Source organism: Hemiscyllium ocellatum, chromosome 7, assembly GCF_020745735.1.
Source record: "Hemiscyllium ocellatum isolate sHemOce1 chromosome 7, sHemOce1.pat.X.cur, whole genome shotgun sequence".
NCBI classification, from domain to species: Eukaryota; Metazoa; Chordata; class Chondrichthyes; order Orectolobiformes; family Hemiscylliidae; genus Hemiscyllium; species Hemiscyllium ocellatum.
Window position 1 is genome coordinate 47,521,391 of NC_083407.1, and position 19,187 is coordinate 47,540,577.

Sequence of the window (19,187 nt, forward strand, 5' to 3'; positions counted from 1 at the left end):
TCGGGTGAAAGTACTAAAATGGGTGAAGGCAGGAGCTGGGGAATATAAATTTGGGGCAGCTGTTCGAGGGTAAATCCACATCTGGCATCTTTGAAATGCTAGTTGATTGGAAATCAGGACTAGAATGTTCTGTGAAAATGAAGGAAAAGGATGGCAAGATTCAGCAACCTTGGATGACAAGAGAAATTGAGAGCTTAATCAAAAAGAAAAGGAGGTATATTTAAGGGTTAAGAAACTGAAGACAGACAAAGCCCTCAAAGAATACAAAAATAACAGGAAAGAACTTAAAGAAGGAATTAGGAGGCCTAAAAGGGTCCATGATTTCCTTGGCAAACAGGGTTAAGGAAAGTCCCAAGGCATTTTATAGAATTTTAAGGATCCAGAAGTGGCTAGGGAAAGGGAAGGCCCATTTAAGAAGGGTGTTTATGATTGGAGTCAGAAAAAGGTGTGTTAAGTCCTTAATGAATACTTTGCATCGGTATGTACAAACGAGAAGGGTATGGTGGATGGTGAGTCTCAGGTGTATAGGTGAGGAAATTGCTGGGGCTTTGTACGAAACCTTTACGTCCTGTTTCATTACTGGTGAGGTCCCAGAGGACTGGAGAACAACCTGAAGGGCAAAGCGATAATCTTGGAAAGTACAGTCCATTGAGACTTTCGTCAGATGTGTGGAAATTATTGGAGAAGGTTCTTAGAGATAGAACTTACCCACATTTGGAAAAATATGGACTTACTAGTCATAGGCAACATGGCTTTGTGTGGGGTAGGTCATGTCTCACAAACAATCGAGTTTTTTGAGGAAGTGACAAAGATGATTGAGGGTAGGGTGGTAGGTGTTGTCTATATTAACTTTAGTGAAGTCTTTGACTGGTCCCTCATAGCAGGCTGACAAAAGATGAAGTCACATGGGATCTGCGATGAGCTAGTAAGATGGCTACAGAATGGCTTAGTCATAGACGACAGAGAATAGCGGTGGAATGTTGTATTTCTGACTGGAGATCTGTGCTCATTGATGTTCCACAGGGATCAGTGCTGGGATCCCAGTTGATTGTTTTTTTTTATTTTTCTATATAAATGATTGGAGGAGATGTAGGTGGCCTCATTAGTAAGTTTGAGGCTGACACAAAGACCAGGAAGCTGTGGATAGAGCATACAGTAGGATATAGATAGGCTGGAAACTTGGGTGGAGAATGTCAGATGGAGTTTAATCCAAACAAATGTGAGGTGATACATTTTGGAAGATCTATTGCAGGAGGGAAGTATACAACAAATTACAGAACCCTTAGTAGCATCAACATACAGAGGGATCCAATTGTAAAGGTCCACCGTTCCCTGGAAGTGCTAACACAAGTGGAGAAGGTAGTCAAGAAGACTTATAGCATGTTTGCCTTCATTGGTTGGGGCACAGAGTATAATGATAGGCAAGTCATGTTGCAGAGCTGTACAGAACATTATTAGACCACATTTGGAATATTGTGCATAGTTCTTGTAGCCACACTACAAGGAGGATGTGGAGGCTTTGGAGAAGATACAGAGATGATTTACCAGGATGTTGCATGGTTTGGAGGTTATTAGTTATGAGGAGAACTTGAACAAAGATGTTCTGCTTGAGTGCTGTTCAAAAAGGACTCATTTTTAAAAGCTTTTCGTCCTGTACTCAACAGGACAATTTGCAAGAAATACCAATTCAAGGGGAAAACAAAAACAAACATTTAGAAAGCATGAGAGAATAGTGCTGACTGGTTGACAAGAAAATTCTGATTGATAGAGTTCATAGAGTCATAAAGATGTACAGCACAGAAACAGACACTTTAGTCCAATTCGTCCATGCCGACCAAATATCCTAACCTAATCTAGTCCTATTTGCCAGTCCTTGGCCATTATCCCTCTAAACCCTTCCTCTTCATCTACCCAACTAGATGCCTTTTAAATATTTGCCATGACTTGGACTGAGGTGGACAAAGTTAAAAATCACACAACACCAGGTTATAGTCCAACAGGCCAAATAGTCCAAAAAAACCTGTTGGACTATAATCTGGTGTTGTGTGATTTTTAACTTTTCAATGTTGTAAGTGTACCAGCCTACACCACTTCCTCTGGCAGCTATACAAGCACTACCCTCTGCATGAAAACGTTGTCCCTTAGGTCCCTTTTAAATCTTTCTCCTCTCACCCTAAACTAATGCCCTCTAGTTCTGGTCTCCCCCACCCCAGGGAAATGACCTTGTCAATTGACCTCATCCATACTAAATGAATATTTTGCATCAGTATTTACTGTGGAAAGGGATATGGAAGATATAGACAGTAGGGAAATAGATGGTGACATCTTGCAAAATGTCCAGATTACAGAGGAGGAAGTGCTGGATGCCTTGAAATGGTTAAAGGTGGTTACATCCCCAGGACCTGATCAGGTGTACCCGAGAACTCCGTGGGAAGCTAGAAAAGTGATTGCTCGGCCTCTTGCTGAGATATTTGTATTATTGATAGTCACAGGTGGGGTGCCAGAAGACTGGAGGTTGGCAACCGTGGTGCCACTGTTTAAGAAGGGTGGTAAAGACAAGTCAGGGAACTATAGACTGGTGAACCTGACCTCTTTGGTGGGCAAGTTGTTGGAGGGAATCCTGAGGGACAGGATGTACATGTATTTGGAAAGGCAAGGACTGATTCGGGATAGTCAACATCGCTTTTTGCGTGGGAAATCATGTCTCACAAACTTGATTGAGTTTTTTGAAGAAGTAACAAAGAAGATTGATGAGGGCAGAGCAGTAGATGTGATCTATATGGACTTCAGTAAGGCGTTCAACAAGCTTCCCCATGGGAGACTGGTTAGCAAGGGTAGATCTCATGGAATGCAGGGAGAACTAGCCATTTGGATACAGAACTGGCTCAAAGGTGGTGGTGGAGGGTTGGTTTTCACACTGGAGGCCTGTGACCAGTGGAGTGCCACAAGGATCAGTGCTGGGCCCTCTACTTTTTGTCATTTACATAAATGATTTGGATGCGAGCATAAGAGGTATAGTTAGTAAGTTTGCAGATGACATCAAAATTGGAGGTGTAGTGGACAGCGAAGAGGGTTACCTCAAATTACAACAGGATCTGGACCAGATGGGCCAATGGGCTGAGAAGTTGCAGATGGAGTTTAATTCAGATAAATGCAAGGTGCTGCATTTTGGGAAAACAAATCTTAGCAGGACTTATACACTTAATGGTAAGGTCCTAGGGAATGTTGCTGAACAAAGAGACATTGGAGTGCAGGTTCATAGCTCCTTGAAAGTGGAGTCGCAGGTAGATAGGATAGTGAAGAAGGCGTTTGGTATGCTTTCCTTTATTGGTCAGAGTATTGAGTACAGGAGTTGGGAGGTCATGTTGCGGCTGTACAGGACATAGGTTAGACCACTGTTGGAATATTGCATGCAATTCTGATCTCTTTCCCATCGGAAAGATGTTGTGAAACTTGAAAGTGTTCAGAAAAGATTTACAAAGATGTTGCCAGGGTTGGAGGATCTGAGCAACAGGGAGAGGCTGAACAGGCTGGGGCTGTTTTCCCTGGAGTGTTGGAGGCTGAGGGGTAACCTTATAGAGGTTTACAAAATTATGAAGGGCATGGATAGATCAATAGACAAAGTCTTTTTCGTGGGGTCGGGGAGTCCAGAACTAGAGGGCATAGGTTTAGGGTGAGAGGAGAAAGATATAAAAGAGACCTAAGGGGCAACTTTTTCATGCAGAGGGTGGGACATGTATGGAATGAGCTGCCAGAGGATGTGGCGGAGGCTGGTACAATTGCAACATTTAAGAGGCATTTGGCTTATGCTCGAAATGTCGAATTCCCTATTCCTGAGATGCTGCCTGGCCTGCTGTGCTTTGACCAGCAACACATTTTCAGCTGGGTATTTGAATAGGAAGGGTTTGGAGGGATATGGGCCAGGTGCTGGCAGCTGGGACTAGATTGGGTTGGGATATCTGGTAGGCATGGATGGGTTGGACCGAAGGATCTGTTTCCATGCTATACATCTCTTTGTACATCTCTATGTTGGACACAGTAAATGGATGTGGATGTTGAGCCAATTAAGCCGGCTGCTTTGTCCTGCTAATGTCAAGCTTTGAATGTTGTTATAGCTACACTCATCCAGGCAACCACAGAGTATTCCACCGCACTCAGAACTTATGTTTTATAGATAGTGCAAAGCTTTGGGAAGGCAGGAAGTGAATTACTTGCTCTAAGGTTCCTAGCCTCTGACCTGCTGTTGTAACCACAGCAGTTATATGGCTAGTCCAGTTCTAGTTTTGGTCAACGATAATCTCTTAAGATGATAATGGGGGATTCCGCGATAGAAATGCCATTGAATGTTGAAAGTTAGATTCTCTCTTGTTGGAGATAATCAGTGCCTGGCGCTTGTCTGAAGCAATTATTATATGTAGCCTTATGTCAAAGGCAGCTACTCTCACCTCAGCTCTGGAATTCACTCTTCAGTTCATGTTTCAAATCTGCAGTGATGGTGGTCCTGGTAGTTTTCTGTCCCTAAGTGACATTAGTGAATTTGATGGGATACACTGATCATACTGATTAATAGATAACTCTCAGGCTTTGTTTAAATATTAAACCAGCCAGGTTGACTCTGATTTGTGAGGGCATTGTCCTGAGAAATGAACCAATCAAATGTTTGTTACATATTTTATTAAGTTGAAAGAGATGCACTCATGTACATGTCCTTTCTGTCTATAAAGAAAAGGTCCTGTGTATTGATATATGTAGCTTCTACTACATGGAAACTCACCTAACAATGCTAAATTGGTTGTCACTGTAATTCCCTGCATGCAGAATTCTCCAACAAATGTTATCCAAATGCAGAATCACATCTAATATGAACATTGTATTGGAAATTTTTCAAGTGCAGACTGGTTCAAAGTGTTCAGTGTCCTTATCATTGTGAACAGGTATGTTGTTTAATATGACCTGTCATGTTTTTGGGACATATGGCCTATATGTTTTGCATTATGCATACACCAAAATTCAGATATTACTCATTTGTATGACAGTCAGTGCATTTGGCACTAAGAGCTGCGCCCTGCGTGAGCGACACCAATGTCGTACTGCAGCCTCGTGAATGGCAATTCTGAGGAAGGGTCACTGGATCCGAAATGTTAACTGGGTTCTCTCCACAGATGCTGCTTGACCTGCTCAGCTTTTCCAGTAATTTCTGTTTTGTAGCCATGAGAACCAGTTAGATTCACGAATGCTCAAAGCTTTTGAAATACTTTACCCTTCTCGGCTAATCACAGTTAGATTAAGCATTTTTCAGGACCAAGCGTGACCTTAAGTACTTCCGTGATTGTGTAAACACAGAACTAGAAATGGTCTGATTAGGGTGATCATTATTGCACACGAATGACTTCCATGCAATCTATTTCAGGGACCTTAGTTTCTCATTGACGTCCGAGAAGTGGTGTTTGAAGCCATATTAGGTTAGAAAATTAAGAAAATATACACTGAGAGTTCAAGTTGTTGAACCCACTCGACCATAAGAAGGGTTACACTGCTTTTTGTCATGTTCTGTCCCGCTTGCTCGTGTGCAACTACCACAGCAGAAAACGCGTTTTTAAAAGCAAGTCCCAAGAGCAAATGATCTGAACGCAGCCCGTAGCCGTGGGGTATTGTGGGTGTTGTAGTTCAGAACGCGACAGTTTGTTTTGAGATTTCCATTAAATGGACTACATATCCCGCCATACTGTCGCGTCGTTCAGGGACATGCGCACTTGATACGTTCATGTTCTATATATAAGGCTGCTGTCAGCGGCTCGTCCTTGTCCAGTTCGCTGTTCGCCATGTTGGGAGCTGTTGGATGGTGCGGCCGGGGCGTGGTGCAGGCGCTCCGGCCTGTGGTCAGCCCCATATCGCCGGTAGCGGGTGTACCCGGTGCGCTTTATTTACGTAGGTATCCTGGCATTCGGTATCCCGCATCTACGCTTCCCGCTGGCGCCGAGTTACCGAGCATCCGGGAAATTTCCTCAATGCCCAGTGTCCCCCACCTCCGCCCTGACCCTGACACCCCCCCGCCCTGAACGCCCACCAGATGGAGTTGATGTCTGAGGCAGTGGCGGCAGCAGCTTATCATTCGGCAGCAAATGTTATCTTTGACCGTTTTCAGTCCTGTGGGCTCAAGCCTGGGGCCTAGCGGCCTAGAGTTACTGCTTTCTCCTCTGTCCTTCCTCCTCATTCTTCCGGCGCTTTGGCGGGTGGGCAGGCATTTAATCGTCATTTAGACGTGGGTTGACTTTATATTCCGCTGTTTTAAGTCCCGTCTGTTTGCATTTCTCTTCCAACACTGATGCCTTTCAGCTTCACCTCTTTTTCACCTTGAAAACTGGTGTCAGCCCTGCACAGCCTTATGGCCAGGTTTCACAGCACCAATGCACATTCCAGCCGCAGGTTAAATATCTGCGGTGTTGTCCCTGCAGTAAATGTTAAATTGAATGTTTGATTAAAATATAGGGATATCATTTAATCGATAATGGGGGTGATATCCTTTACAAGAATTGAACCTAAAAGTAAGATGTTGGTTCAGACTGCATCTTGAACACTGAAGATATGGTCTCATTTAATGAAGAATATAAGTGCATTGGAGCCAATTCAAAAGTGGTTTACTGAATTGATAACTGAAATGAGTGAATTTCATGGGAGAGTTGGCTAGCTCAGCTGACTGGCTAATTTATAAGTGTGACAGGACTAGCTTGTGTTCAATTTCTATTTTAGCTGAAGTGAAGCTCCTACTTTCTTAGCCTTGCTCTTTACCTGAGGCATGGTACCTCTCAGTTTAAATTGCCACCAGTCTGCTGAAAATGGCTGCCTAGGACAATGGTGACTTCACATTTTACTGAATCTCCAATTTCAATCAGCAATATCTTTAATCAGAATTCATGTAGGTTTGATCAAAGTGCATGGAGAATGTAGTCAAGAAGGAGGAAAAGCAAGACACTAGCTAGTTTGTTAATGAAATTATTGGAATCTAGAATTCAAGGATTGATAATACATTGGGTAGTTGATGAACAGATCTCAATGTTTTTTGTACAAATTATGTTGGAATATTGACTGCCCTGGACTTCAAGTCCTCCAGTAAAGCTAAATCCTCATTAGGGGAGAAAGTGAGGTCTGCAGATGCTGGAGATCAGAGCATAAAATGTGTTGCTGGAAAAGTGCAGCAGGTCAGGCAGCATCCAAGGAACAGGAGATTCGACGTTTTGGGCATAAGCCCTGAAAGAAGGGCTTATGCCCGAAACGTCAAATCTCCTGTTCCATGGATGCTGCCTGACCTGCGCATTTTAAGCTAAATCCTCATTAGTCAAAATGTGGTGCTGTTAAAAAGCACAGCAGGTTAGGCTGTTTTGGGGGAGCAGGAGAATTGCTAATTTGGGCATGAGTCCTAGATGACCAGAGGGCTATGCAGAAGACTTGTGGCAAATTAAAGTGAGATACTATACGTCAGGCAAAGGGCAAGGCTGGGAGCTTTTATAGTAACTTCATTCCTGATGAACATCAATTCTCCTGCTCAGATACTGCCTGACCTGCTGTGTTTTTCCAGTGCCATGCATTTTGACTCTGATCTCTAGCATCTGTTGTCATCCTTTCCCTAAACCTTTTGTTAGCATATTCAGTGAATCTCATCCTAATTCGTAATGGTTGAATCTTGTTGGACAAAAATTCTGGTCTTTCAAAATCTGAATGAAATTTAACTATTACTGGAGTGCTGTGGAAGATAGTATGTCTAAGTTGGAGTTGGGTCCCATTGGTCATAAGGGAGTTTCTCTCCTGAATTTGAGATTAAGGCAGGTTAATAGAGCAAAGTGGAGAGAATCTCATAATATACACAATCTCTTCATTCTCTTTTCTATAGTGAACATTGATAACAGCATTTTAAGTAAAAGTTAGGCCTGTGTCCAAAGTTAATAAATGTGAGGCAGGTCAGACAGCATTCAAGGAGCAGGAAAGTTTGATGTTTGGGTCAAAATCCTTCAGAATTTCCAGCGTTTGCAGTCCTTACTGTCTGAACCTACAGACTTGGGACACAAGTTTAAGTGACAAAAATCAAGATTTTCCACATTCGTGTGATAGCAACATTTTGTAGCAAGATAAAAACTGTTATGGTTGGAATAAATGACAAAAGTATTTCAAACTTTTTAAATTTCCTATTGTAGGGCGAAACTATGTTGCTCAAGCAAATCCTTCTGCCAAGGGAAGTGTGGCGAAAGGTCGAATTGTTGCAGTCATTGGTGCAGTTGTGGATGTCCAGTTTGATGAAGGTCTTCCTCCAATCCTGAATGCTCTTGATGTAACAGGTCGTGAGAGTAGGCTTGTGTTGGAAGTTGCCCAGCATCTTGGTAAGAATAGTTTGATTTAACTTGTGCATAACAATTCAATGATGAGATATTAAAGACTTTCGTTCTACTGAAGTATCTGTAGACAAACTACAATCTGAGAAATGGCTAGTATTTAAATTTTTATACTTATTTCTAGTCATGAGACTAACTGAAACCTAAACCTGTATAGGTGAAAGTACTGTACGCACAATTGCTATGGATGGCACAGAAGGGTTGGTGCGTGGGCAGGAAGTTCTGGACACAGGTGCACCTATCAGGATTCCAGTTGGACCAGAAACTCTTGGCAGAATCATGAATGTCATTGGTGTGCCCATTGATGAGAGGGGACCAATCACCACCAAACAGTAAGTGTAATTCTGTTTCTTAAATGTATAAAGTTTATTGTTTTGAAAGTGCAATGTAGAACTTTTCAACATAGAAGCTTTCAATGTGCATTTTTAGATCTGAGGACCATATGTTGGGTATTTGTTTTCCCATTGCATTTTTACACCAACAGTTAACTTAAAGTATTCTTAAAAATAAGTCAATAGAATATCCACGAGCTAATTCCATAACTGAACTGAACTAATACTGATTGTGTTTCCAATTTCTAAATGTGCAATTTGCAATGGAAATGTTAATTCTATTAGCCTAAGCTGGTTGACATTAGATCACAGTGCGCAATTTAAAACTGAATGTCAGACATTTCTAAACTAGTGTTCCCCAATGTGTTGGTTTTATTAACTAATTAGCTTAATATTTCATTTGAAGCTGCTCTTGCACTGAAATCTGGTTATAGCTCTGCATATGAGAATAAATGTTCTGTAAATTTGAGTTCTAGAAGAACCAGTTTGTCACAATGAACCTTTGTCTAAAGTCTTCCTGCTGAAAATTGACAAGTTGATCATTAGTATGAGTTTGTTATAGAGCAGTTGCTCATGAACCAATGTATATTTGTATGATGCAAGAAAATAAGAGCAGCTTCTATGAAAGACAGCTTCTGCAACAGAGGATAACTCCTTTTTTGAAAAAAGTCAGGCTTTTAAATCTAAGCTACAAGTTAAACAATATGAATTGTTATAATGATCAAAATTACTCCTTAGTCCTTTGTGCAGTTTGACATTCATGTACTTCTGACTTGGTTGTACACTTTTGCTTATGACATTTTCTCCACAACTAATAATCTCTCAGATCACTTTTACAATGTTTTTTCTAGTAGCTGTGTTCTATTACATTGCATTATTTCCAGTGATTATAATTTGAGATGAAATCTTGCTCTAACTCAGTGCACTGAATTCAGGTTATGGTGCAGCCTTATCCATGGTGCTGTTCACCATTTTGTTACTTCACTCAAACCTAAGTTTTCAAACTGTTAAATGATCTGTGACTACAAACGTAGAAAATGAAGCTACCTGATTCTTATGGTGATTCCAATTCTTAGAATGTTTACATGTTAAGAAACAGAACTTAAACCTCCAACCTGTAATACAAATGACACAACTAAATAAACCAATTTGAATGCATTCATTATCTGATTTCTAATTGTAAGACCTCATCAATAGTTATACTTTGAACTGAAATATTGGGATGCAAAAGGGTCTGTTCAAGAAACTTGCAACTGAAAATTAAATTGAATTGCTTAGGCTAATTCAGAATACTTTGGACGAAGCTTTAAGTTGTAATCTGATCCTATTTGATGTGTATTGATGTGTATATTTGTGGTTGCACTTGCATCTAGATATGCTGCAATTCATGCTGAAGCTCCTGAATTTGTGGAGATGAGTGTTGAGCAAGAGATCTTGGTGACTGGCATCAAAGTTGTAGATCTGTTGGCTCCTTATGCCAAGGGTGGCAAAATTGGTAAGTGAAAATTAAATTGACTCTGCTTGTATTATGTATTTGTTTTATAACTTTTTTGATTTTTATCTTCAGTACAATTTCAGACTGATTTTATTACATCAAAAACAAGTGCATAGTGTTGATTACAGATTTCTAATGAAAGTTTTAGAAACCATTTGGCAGCCTGAATTGAAGCTGTAGTTTGTGAAATTGTGCAACTTTGCCATGTTATGTGGTAAGTGTAGTTAAGGTATTAATCTAAAGTGTACACTTGCAAACTGCTAACCACGTTACAATTATTTCATTCAAAGTTTAAAAATCAGCAACTCCAACCAAGGTAGTTTATTTGGGGCTTGACCCAGTCAAGTCAACAGCACAAGAAAAGGCCCTGTGGCCATTGTTTCAGCTGATGCAAATTCAACCACCTAAATATTCTAATCTGTCTTTCTAAAACTTGGCTCACAGCCTTGTGTGCCTTGCCATAGCCAGTGTGTATCTAAATACTGAAATGTTAGGTTTCTGCCTGTACCACCTTTTTAACAGGCAGAGTTCCAGATTCCACCTGGGTGAAAAAAAATGCATTCTCAACCTTCTGTTACTTTTTAAAATTTGTGCTCTGAGTCTTTGATCTGTCAACCAAACGGAAAAGATACTTCCTGTCTGAACTTCCCTCATTTTAGACATCTCATTCATGTTATCCTTCAGTCTGTGTTGCGAGGGAAACCGTTAAGACAAAATGAACTAAAGTTTACAATTAATCTCTTCAGGTCTGTTTGGTGGTGCTGGTGTTGGTAAGACCGTACTTATCATGGAACTTATTAACAATGTTGCCAAGGCCCATGGTGGCTACTCTGTATTTGCTGGAGTAGGTGAGCGTACCCGTGAAGGTAATGATTTGTACCATGAAATGATTGAATCTGGTGTCATCAATCTGAAAGATGCAACCTCTAAGGTAAGTGTGAAATAGTATAACTTACACAAATGCAAATTTACATCTTCTGGGCTTGCCATGGAGTTCAGGCTTCCAATCATAAGCTGTCATTCAGATGTTAGCAGTTGGTTCTGTAGTTATTGAAGATAGGCAATTTGAGCAGGTAATAAAGCAATGAGGATCTGAGCTTTGAATGCATTGTTCTAGTATGATTTGAGGTTTAATTGTAGTAAGGAGAATAGAATCCTTTATAGATATAGCACAGAAACACACCCTATGATTTGCCTTGTCCATGCTGACCAGATATCCTAACCTAATCTAGTCCCATTTGCCAGCAAATGGCTCATATCCCTCTAACTTTCCTATTCATATATCCATTCAGATGCCTTTTAGAGTTAACTGTACTAGCTTCCACCACTTCGGCAGGCAGCTCATTCCATACACGCACCCAGTGTGAAAGTTTCCCCATAGGTCCCTCTTATCTTGCACCTCCCTTCCTGAACATATGCCATCTAGTTCTGGACTCTTTTTTTTTCTTTTTCTCCCCCCTCCCACCCAAGGAAAATACCACCTCTATTTATCCTATCCAGAGGTATTGCTGAAAAATGTGGGGGAATTGCACGAGTCAGTTTATGTCTGCTGTCTTTAAAATAATGGCCTGAATGGATGATTGCTTATAGCTTGTATCAAATGTGACTACTTTGTGGAACTAAAAACTAAAAGAAATAACTGGAAAAGCTCAGGAGGTCTGGCAGCAGCTGTGGAGAGAAATCAGTTGATGCTTCAGGTCGAGTGACATTCCTCAGCTGTTCTGAGGAATGGTTGGACCTGAAAGGTTAACTGATTTCTTTCCAGATGCTGCCAGACCTGAGCATTTCCAGCAGTTTGTGTGGGATGATTTGAGTTGAATAGTCTAAATAGACAATAGGTGGAGGAGTAGGCCATACTGCCCTTTTGAGCCTGCACCACCATTCAGTATGCAGGTGGATACTGAATCTAACTCTTTCTTAAATGAATCCAGAGACTGGGCCTCTGGGGCAGAGCATTCCACACAGCCACCACTCTGGGTGAAGTAGTTTCTCCTCGTCTGTCCTAAATGATCTACCCTGTATTTTTAGCTGTGTCCTCTGGTTTGGCACTCACTCATTAGCGGAAACATGTTTCCTGCCTCCAGAGTGTCCATTCCTTTAATAATCTTATGTCTCAAACAGAACCCCTCTCAGTCTTCTAAACTCAAGGATATACAAGCCCAGTCGCTCCAGTCTTTCAGCGTAAGGTAGTCCCACCATTCTAGGAATTGACCTCATGAACTTATGCTGCACTCCCTCAATAGCCAGAATGTCTTTCCTCAAATTTGGAGACCAGAACTGCACACAGTACTCCAGGTGTGGTCTCAACAGGGCCCTGTACAGCTGCAGAAGAACCTCTTTGCTTCTATACTCAATCCCTCTTGTTATGAAGGCCAGCATGCTATTAGCCACCTTCACTACCTGCTATACCTGCATGCTTACCTTCATTGACTGGTGTACAAGAACACCCAGATCTTTGTACTCCCCCTTTACCTAAATTGATTCCATTTAGGTAGTAATCTGCCTTCCTGTTCTTGCCACCAAAGTGGATAACCATACATTTATCCACATTAAACTACATCTGCCATGCATCTGACCACTCACCTAACCTGTCCAGGTCACCCTATAATCTCTGAACATCCTCCTCACATTTCACCCTGCCACCCAGCATAGTTTCATCAGTAAATTTGCTAATGTTATTACTAATACCATCTTCTATATAATATCGTAAAAAGCTGCAGTCCCAACACTGATCCCTGTGGTACCCCACTGGTTGCTGCCTGCCATTCTGAGATGGAGCTGTTTATCATACTTTGCTTCCTGTCAGCCATCCAACTTTCAAACCAAGTTAGTACTTTGTCCCCAATACCACATGCCCTAATTTTGCTCACTAACCTCCTATGTGGGACTTTATCAAAAGCTTTCTGAAAGTCCAGGTACACTACATCTACTGGATCTCCCTTGTCTATCTTCAGAGGTACATCCTCAAATGTCAGAAGATTAGTCGAGCATGATTTCCCCTTCATAAATCCATGCTGACTCTGACCTATCCTGTTGCCACTATCCAGATGTGTCATAATTTCATCCTTTTTATAATAGACTCCAGCATCTTTCCTATGGTCAGACTGAGGTCAGACTAACTGGTCTATAATTTCCTGCTTTTTCTCTCCCACTTTTCTTAAGTGGTGCAACATTAGCCATCCTCCAATCCACAGGAACTGATCCCGAATCTATCGAACTCTGGAAAATCACCAACGCATCCACGATTTTTCGAGCCACTTCCTTCAGTACCCTGGGATGTAGACCATCAGGCCCCAGGGGCTTATCAACCTTCAGACCTAACAGTCTCTCCAACACCAATTCCTGGCAAATATAAATTCTCAAGTTCAGGTCCTTCAGCCACTGTTACCTCAAGGAGATTGCTTGTATCTTCCCCAGTGAACGCAGATCTGAAGTACCAATTCAATTCTTCTGCTATTTCTCTGTTCCCTGTAATATATTCCTGTTTCTGTCTTCAAGGGTCCCAATTTTAGTCTTAACCATTTTTTGCCTTTCACATACCTAAAAGCTTTTACTGTCCTCTTTATATTTTTGGCCAGTTTACCTTTGTACCTCATTTTTCTGTGTATTTCCTTCTTCGTAATCCTCTGTTCTTTAAAAGCTTCCCAGTCCTGTTTTCCCACTTATCTTTGTTATACTTTTCTCTTTTAACTTCACATGTTTCTGAACTTTCCTCATTAGCCACAGCCACTCTACCTCCTCAGGATCTTTCTCTTTTTTGGAAAGAACTGACCCTGCATCTTCTGCATAATACACAGAAATATCTGCCATTGTTCCTCCACTGTCATCTTTGCTAAGGTATTGCACCATTGAACTTTGGCCACTCCTTCCTCATAGCTCCATAGTTCCCTTTATTCAACAAATATTGTCACTTCTGATTGTCCCCTCTTCCCCTCAAATTGCAGATTAAAGCTTATTGTATTATGGTCACTACTTCCAAATGGATCCTTCACTTCGAGGTCCCTGATCAATTCTGGTTCATTGCACAATACCAGATCCAGAATTGCCTTCTCCCTGGTAGGCTCCAGCACCAGCTGTTCTAAGAATCCATCTCTGAGGCACTCCACAAAGTCTGTCCTGAGGTCCAATACCATCCTGATTCTCCCAGTCTACCTGCATGTTGAAATCCCCCCATAACAACTGTAGTAACATCTTTGCAGCAGGCCAATTTCAGCTCCTGATTCAACTTACATCCACCATCCAGACTACTGTTTGGGGGCCTGTAGATAACTCCCAAGAGGGTCTTTACCCATAGAATTTCTCAGCTCTATCCATACTGACTCTAAATCACCTGATTCTAGGTGTCCCCCCCCCCCCCCCCCCCCCCCCCCAATGCAAGGGACTAAATATGGCCAATGTGGCCACCCCACCCCCTCTGCCTGTCAGTCTGTCCTTAACGATAGCATGTGTAGCCTTGAATATTCATTTTCCCAGGCCCTGTCCACTTGAAGCCACATCTGTTATCCCCACAATATCGTATCTGCCCACCTCCGAAAGGGCCTCAGCTCATCTTATATGAATGCATGAAGCATTAGAAATATACTTCTCATCAACTCCTACTTCACTCAACCTTACAGCATGATCCCTTTTTCGAGTTTTCTGCTTCATTGATGGTTGCAAACAGGAGAGAACCACCCTGGACGTCCTGCTTTTCAGCCTCCTTCCTAGTTCTCTGAAGTCCTGCTATAGTATGTTCCTCCTCTTCTTCCCATCATTTGTGCTGACATGTACCACCACCTCTGGCTCTTCACCTTTGTCCTTGAGGATTTCCTGCACCATGTCTGTGCTGTCTTTAACCCTGGCACCAGGAAGGCAACACACTATCCTTAGGTCCTGCCTGCTGGTCAGTTCCTCTACTATGGGGTCCCCTATTACCACAGCTGTGAGATGTCTGACTCTTCTGCCTTGTCAGAAAGATCTCATTCTCTCAGATGAGCCTAAGGTCCTTGAGTTTTTTTTCTTCAGTGTTGCAATATGCTCTGTCAATAGCTGAACGTGCACACACTTTCCACACTTATGAGCCAGACACACCAGAGCCATTGATCTCCCACATCAAGCACATAGCACACTGAACCAGCTTGGCAGTCATGTCTTCACCCTCCAACTGTGGTGTAATCACTTCACTCAACCTCCTTGTCAAAGACGACTCTGGAGCTAAAATCTTCAATCCACAGGAACTTACTTGGACCCTCTTTTGGGGGCAAGTCTGTGGACTTTTAATTTAGGTTAGAGGAGGAGGGAGGCCCTACTTTGTAGGATCTGGAGTCTAGAGCACCCACTCAAATAACAATTGTTCTTAAATAACAATCACTTACCAACTTGTCAAAGATAATCTAGTTGAGTAGAAGAAAGGGATGAGCACCAGACAGTTTAAATATTGAGTATGGAAGTTTTCAAGTCGCTCTATTTTGTGGCTGAATCTTTTAACTGCTTGCTGTAGATGTGGGTAATTCTTTGCTCTGACTTGATTTCAAAATCTTTCCTTAGGTAGCATTGGTATATGGTCAGATGAATGAACCACCTGGTGCCCGTGCAAGAGTGGCACTGACTGGATTAACTGTTGCTGAATATTTCCGTGATCAAGAAGGCCAAGATGTACTGCTTTTCATTGACAACATTTTTAGGTTCACACAAGCTGGTTCAGAGGTAAATGTTGAGGCATGCTTAAGTAGAGTACCAACTTTATGAAACTTGTAATATTTCAGGTGTGCATTATTTTTCAATTTCTCTTTTAAGGTATCTGCTTTGCTTGGACGTATTCCTTCTGCGGTCGGTTATCAACCAACTCTGGCTACTGACATGGGTACAATGCAAGAGCGAATCACCACTACCAAAAAAGGATCCATTACATCTGTGCAAGTAAGTGGCATCAACTGAATTGCCCAATTTTAGTAAAACTGGTTCTCTGAATCGGAAAGCAGTAAACTTTGTGCAGTTTGTGTTGTGCTAAGAAATTGTTTTTGTTTTTTTCAGGCTATTTATGTGCCAGCTGATGATTTAACTGACCCTGCACCTGCTACAACCTTTGCCCATTTGGATGCTACAACTGTATTGTCACGTGCAATTGCTGAATTGGGTATATATCCAGCAGTGGATCCACTAGATTCTACTTCCCGTATAATGGACCCCAACATTGTAGGGCAAGAACATTATGAAGTTGCCCGTGGTGTACAGAAGATCCTACAGGTTTGATTTTTCTTTTGAAGAATAAAGATTAAAGTTTCACTGGTATGATGCTATATGTAATCAAAACTTTAAGATCTGTAGCTTAAAAGGTGAATCTCAAATATTATGTAGTCAGTTTTAATTTTTTGGAATTTTAAAACCCAAAGCATTAACAAAATCTAAGTGAAAACATTGAAGTTGTCTCTATTGCTACTTCAAAACCTGTTGTAAGTGTAAAGGCAGAACTGATTTCAGTTTTATAGGTTTCTTGCATTGAGCCAGGGTAACTGTTTCAATACTGCTTATTTCTTTGACCATATAAATTCTAGGCTACAGGCAGGGCTAGCTTTGGGGTTTTTCAGTGTCATAGAATGTAGCTGAGATATTGCTTTCCTTGACCCTCTAGTTCCATTTGCAGTTTTTTTTTTAAAAATCACCTGCAGTGCAGCTAACATCTGACTTAAAACCTTCTTTTTATTCCTTAGTATCTATCTAATATACTTTCTATACAGTAGTTTAAAGTGTCTATTCTGCTCAGAGGTGGTGACTTTTATCACCATACTAGGTACTTGGTGTCAAATGCAACTCCCTGTGTGGGTGTATCCATACAAAGGACACCAGTTTAACTGGGACAATGCATTATCCTAGGACAGGTTAAACAGACATGCTGGAATTCCTGGAGGTCTGGCATTCAAACCAGAGCTCCACTAACAGATCTGGACCCATTTAACAACCTCTGAAACAGAACTGGAAATGGCATCACCTACCACAACAAAGACCATAAGCAAGCAGATCACTGTTACTGTGGTAACAATGTCTGTCTGAGAACAAACCCAGCAGCTCAGCAAGCAGGCAACCTGAGCTACAAACCTTATCAAATTTCAGTAGCTTTTATATAACTTTAATCATACTCTAGTGTTTTTTTGCTGTGGTGCAGATACAACCCAAAGCATTAACAAAATCTAAGTGAAAACATTTAAGTTGTCTCTATTGCTACTTCAAAACCTATTGTAAGTGTAAAGGCAGAACTGATTTCAACCTGGTAAGTTGTGCCATTAGCTTTTCATTTGAATTATTTGGTGTTCTCCAGTTGAACACTGAATCATCTAACATGTCTAATGGTATCTTTTTTGTTAAAAATTATAACTAAATGTCACCATCCTAAGTTTGTGCTAAATCTTCAGTCAACCTCTGTCATAAACATCAGTATTTTGGAACGAAAGATCTTTAAACTACCACCTTTGATACCTAATCCTGACTAGGTTTTTAGTTAAACAAATAAAAGCATACTGGGACAAAATTAGAGTTCTCCTTTTGATTTTTTTTTCCCAATTAGGATTACAAGTCTTTGCAAGATATCATTGCCATCCTGGGTATGGATGAACTGTCAGAAGAAGACAGACTGACTGTGGCTCGTGCTCGTAAGATCCAGCGATTCCTATCCCAGCCTTTCCAAGTTGCTGAGGTATTCACTGGTCATCTTGGAAAGTTGGTGCCCCTCAAAGAGACAATCAAAGGTTTTCAAATGATCCTTCAAGGCAAGTGATTTATTTGTAACTCCTCCCTGTGTAACACTTGTGTGCTGTCATAATTGAAGATCATACAAAATACAATCTGCTTTTCTCATTGACCTTTTTTTGTTGTACAGGTGAATATGACCACTTGCCTGAACAGTCCTTCTACATGGTTGGTCCTATTGAAGAAGCAGTTGCTAAGGCCCAGAAGCTGGCTGAAGAGCACTCTTAACATTCTAACAGATGACTGGTTGTATTGTAGCTTGTATGCATTATCTTCAGATCTTTTGTCATCTTGACAAAAATAAAAATGTTATTTAATGTTTCTACTTAAGATGGGAAAATAAATTTGAACATCAAATACCAACCTGTCCTGAAAAAGTGGCCATTGTGAAATTTCAAATTTGTAACTGCACCACAAAATGCAATAAATTTGACAAAATAACAGGTGTTAATTCCACTTTTTAGTTTTAACAACATGGATTTATGGTTTGTGGCCTGAACAGTGGGGTCTGTTTGTAATTTGAGGTTTTAAAACAATCCAGTGAATCATGTAGGATAATAAATAACATCTTTAAGTTCAGTAAGGAATTCAGAGCTTGAGGCATAAGCTACTGCATACATTATTGTTAAAGCAAATTAAAATTTTAAAGCCAAACATGACTTAGTTTTCAATTTACAGCATCATTCTTTGACATCTAACAATTTATTTGTAAATCACCAAACATTACTTAATTCATCAGTTCTGTTCACCCATTAATGCACAATAGGTGAGCTGCAGTTAAGGGTAATAGTATTAAATTACTGTCTCCTTGAGGAAGGGAATGTCCAGTGTATCATAGCTGAAGCATTTAAAATGCAGTTGACTGGTCTTGATTTCAAAAAGACTCAAAAGATAGTCAGAGGGTGGTGGAGGAGTTTTTCAGACTGTAGGCCTGTGACCAGTGGAATGCCACAAGAGTCAGTGCTGGGTCCTCTACTTTTATGCTCATACCTCTTCACTTATAAATGATTTGGATGTTAGTAAGTCTGCTGGTGACACCAAAATTGGAGATGTAGTGGACAGCAAAGGTTACCTCAGATTACAACAGGATCTTGATTAGATGGGCCAATGAGCTGAAGTGGCAGATGGAGTCTGGATAAATGAGGTGCTGCATTTTGGGAAAGCAAGTCTTAAGGTGTATACCCTTGAGGGTAAGGTCCTAGGGAGTATTGCTGAACCTACCTTGGAGTGTAGGTTCATAGCTCCTTGAAAGTG

The 19,187-nt window shown here is 41.0% G+C and overlaps 1 protein-coding gene across 1 annotated transcript; it reads left to right on the top strand.

Moving 5' to 3' along the window:
• Nucleotides 1-5,790: 5,790 nt before the first annotated feature.
• Nucleotides 5,791-18,374, top strand: atp5f1b (ATP synthase F1 subunit beta). The gene is made up of 10 exons (XM_060827168.1): nucleotides 5,791-5,928; nucleotides 8,190-8,372; nucleotides 8,542-8,716; nucleotides 10,090-10,211; nucleotides 10,958-11,142; nucleotides 15,738-15,896; nucleotides 15,987-16,109; nucleotides 16,224-16,436; nucleotides 17,752-17,953; nucleotides 18,064-18,374. The coding sequence occupies exons 1-10, from the start codon at nucleotides 5,823-5,825 to the stop codon at nucleotides 18,159-18,161; spliced, it is 1,566 nt and encodes a 521-aa protein (XP_060683151.1). The 5' UTR covers nucleotides 5,791-5,822; the 3' UTR covers nucleotides 18,162-18,374.
• Nucleotides 18,375-19,187: the final 813 nt, after the last annotated feature.

Coding starts and splice junctions, on each gene's coding strand:
- atp5f1b (XM_060827168.1), top strand. CDS start 5,823: ATGTTGGGAGCTGTTGGATGGTGCGGCCGGGGCGTGGTGCAGGCGCTC. Junction 16,110..16,223: donor GATCCATTACATCTGTGCAA/GTAAGTGGCATC, acceptor TGTTTTTTTCAG/GCTATTTATGTGCCAGCTGA. Junction 16,437..17,751: donor GTGTACAGAAGATCCTACAG/GTTTGATTTTTC, acceptor TTTCCCAATTAG/GATTACAAGTCTTTGCAAGA.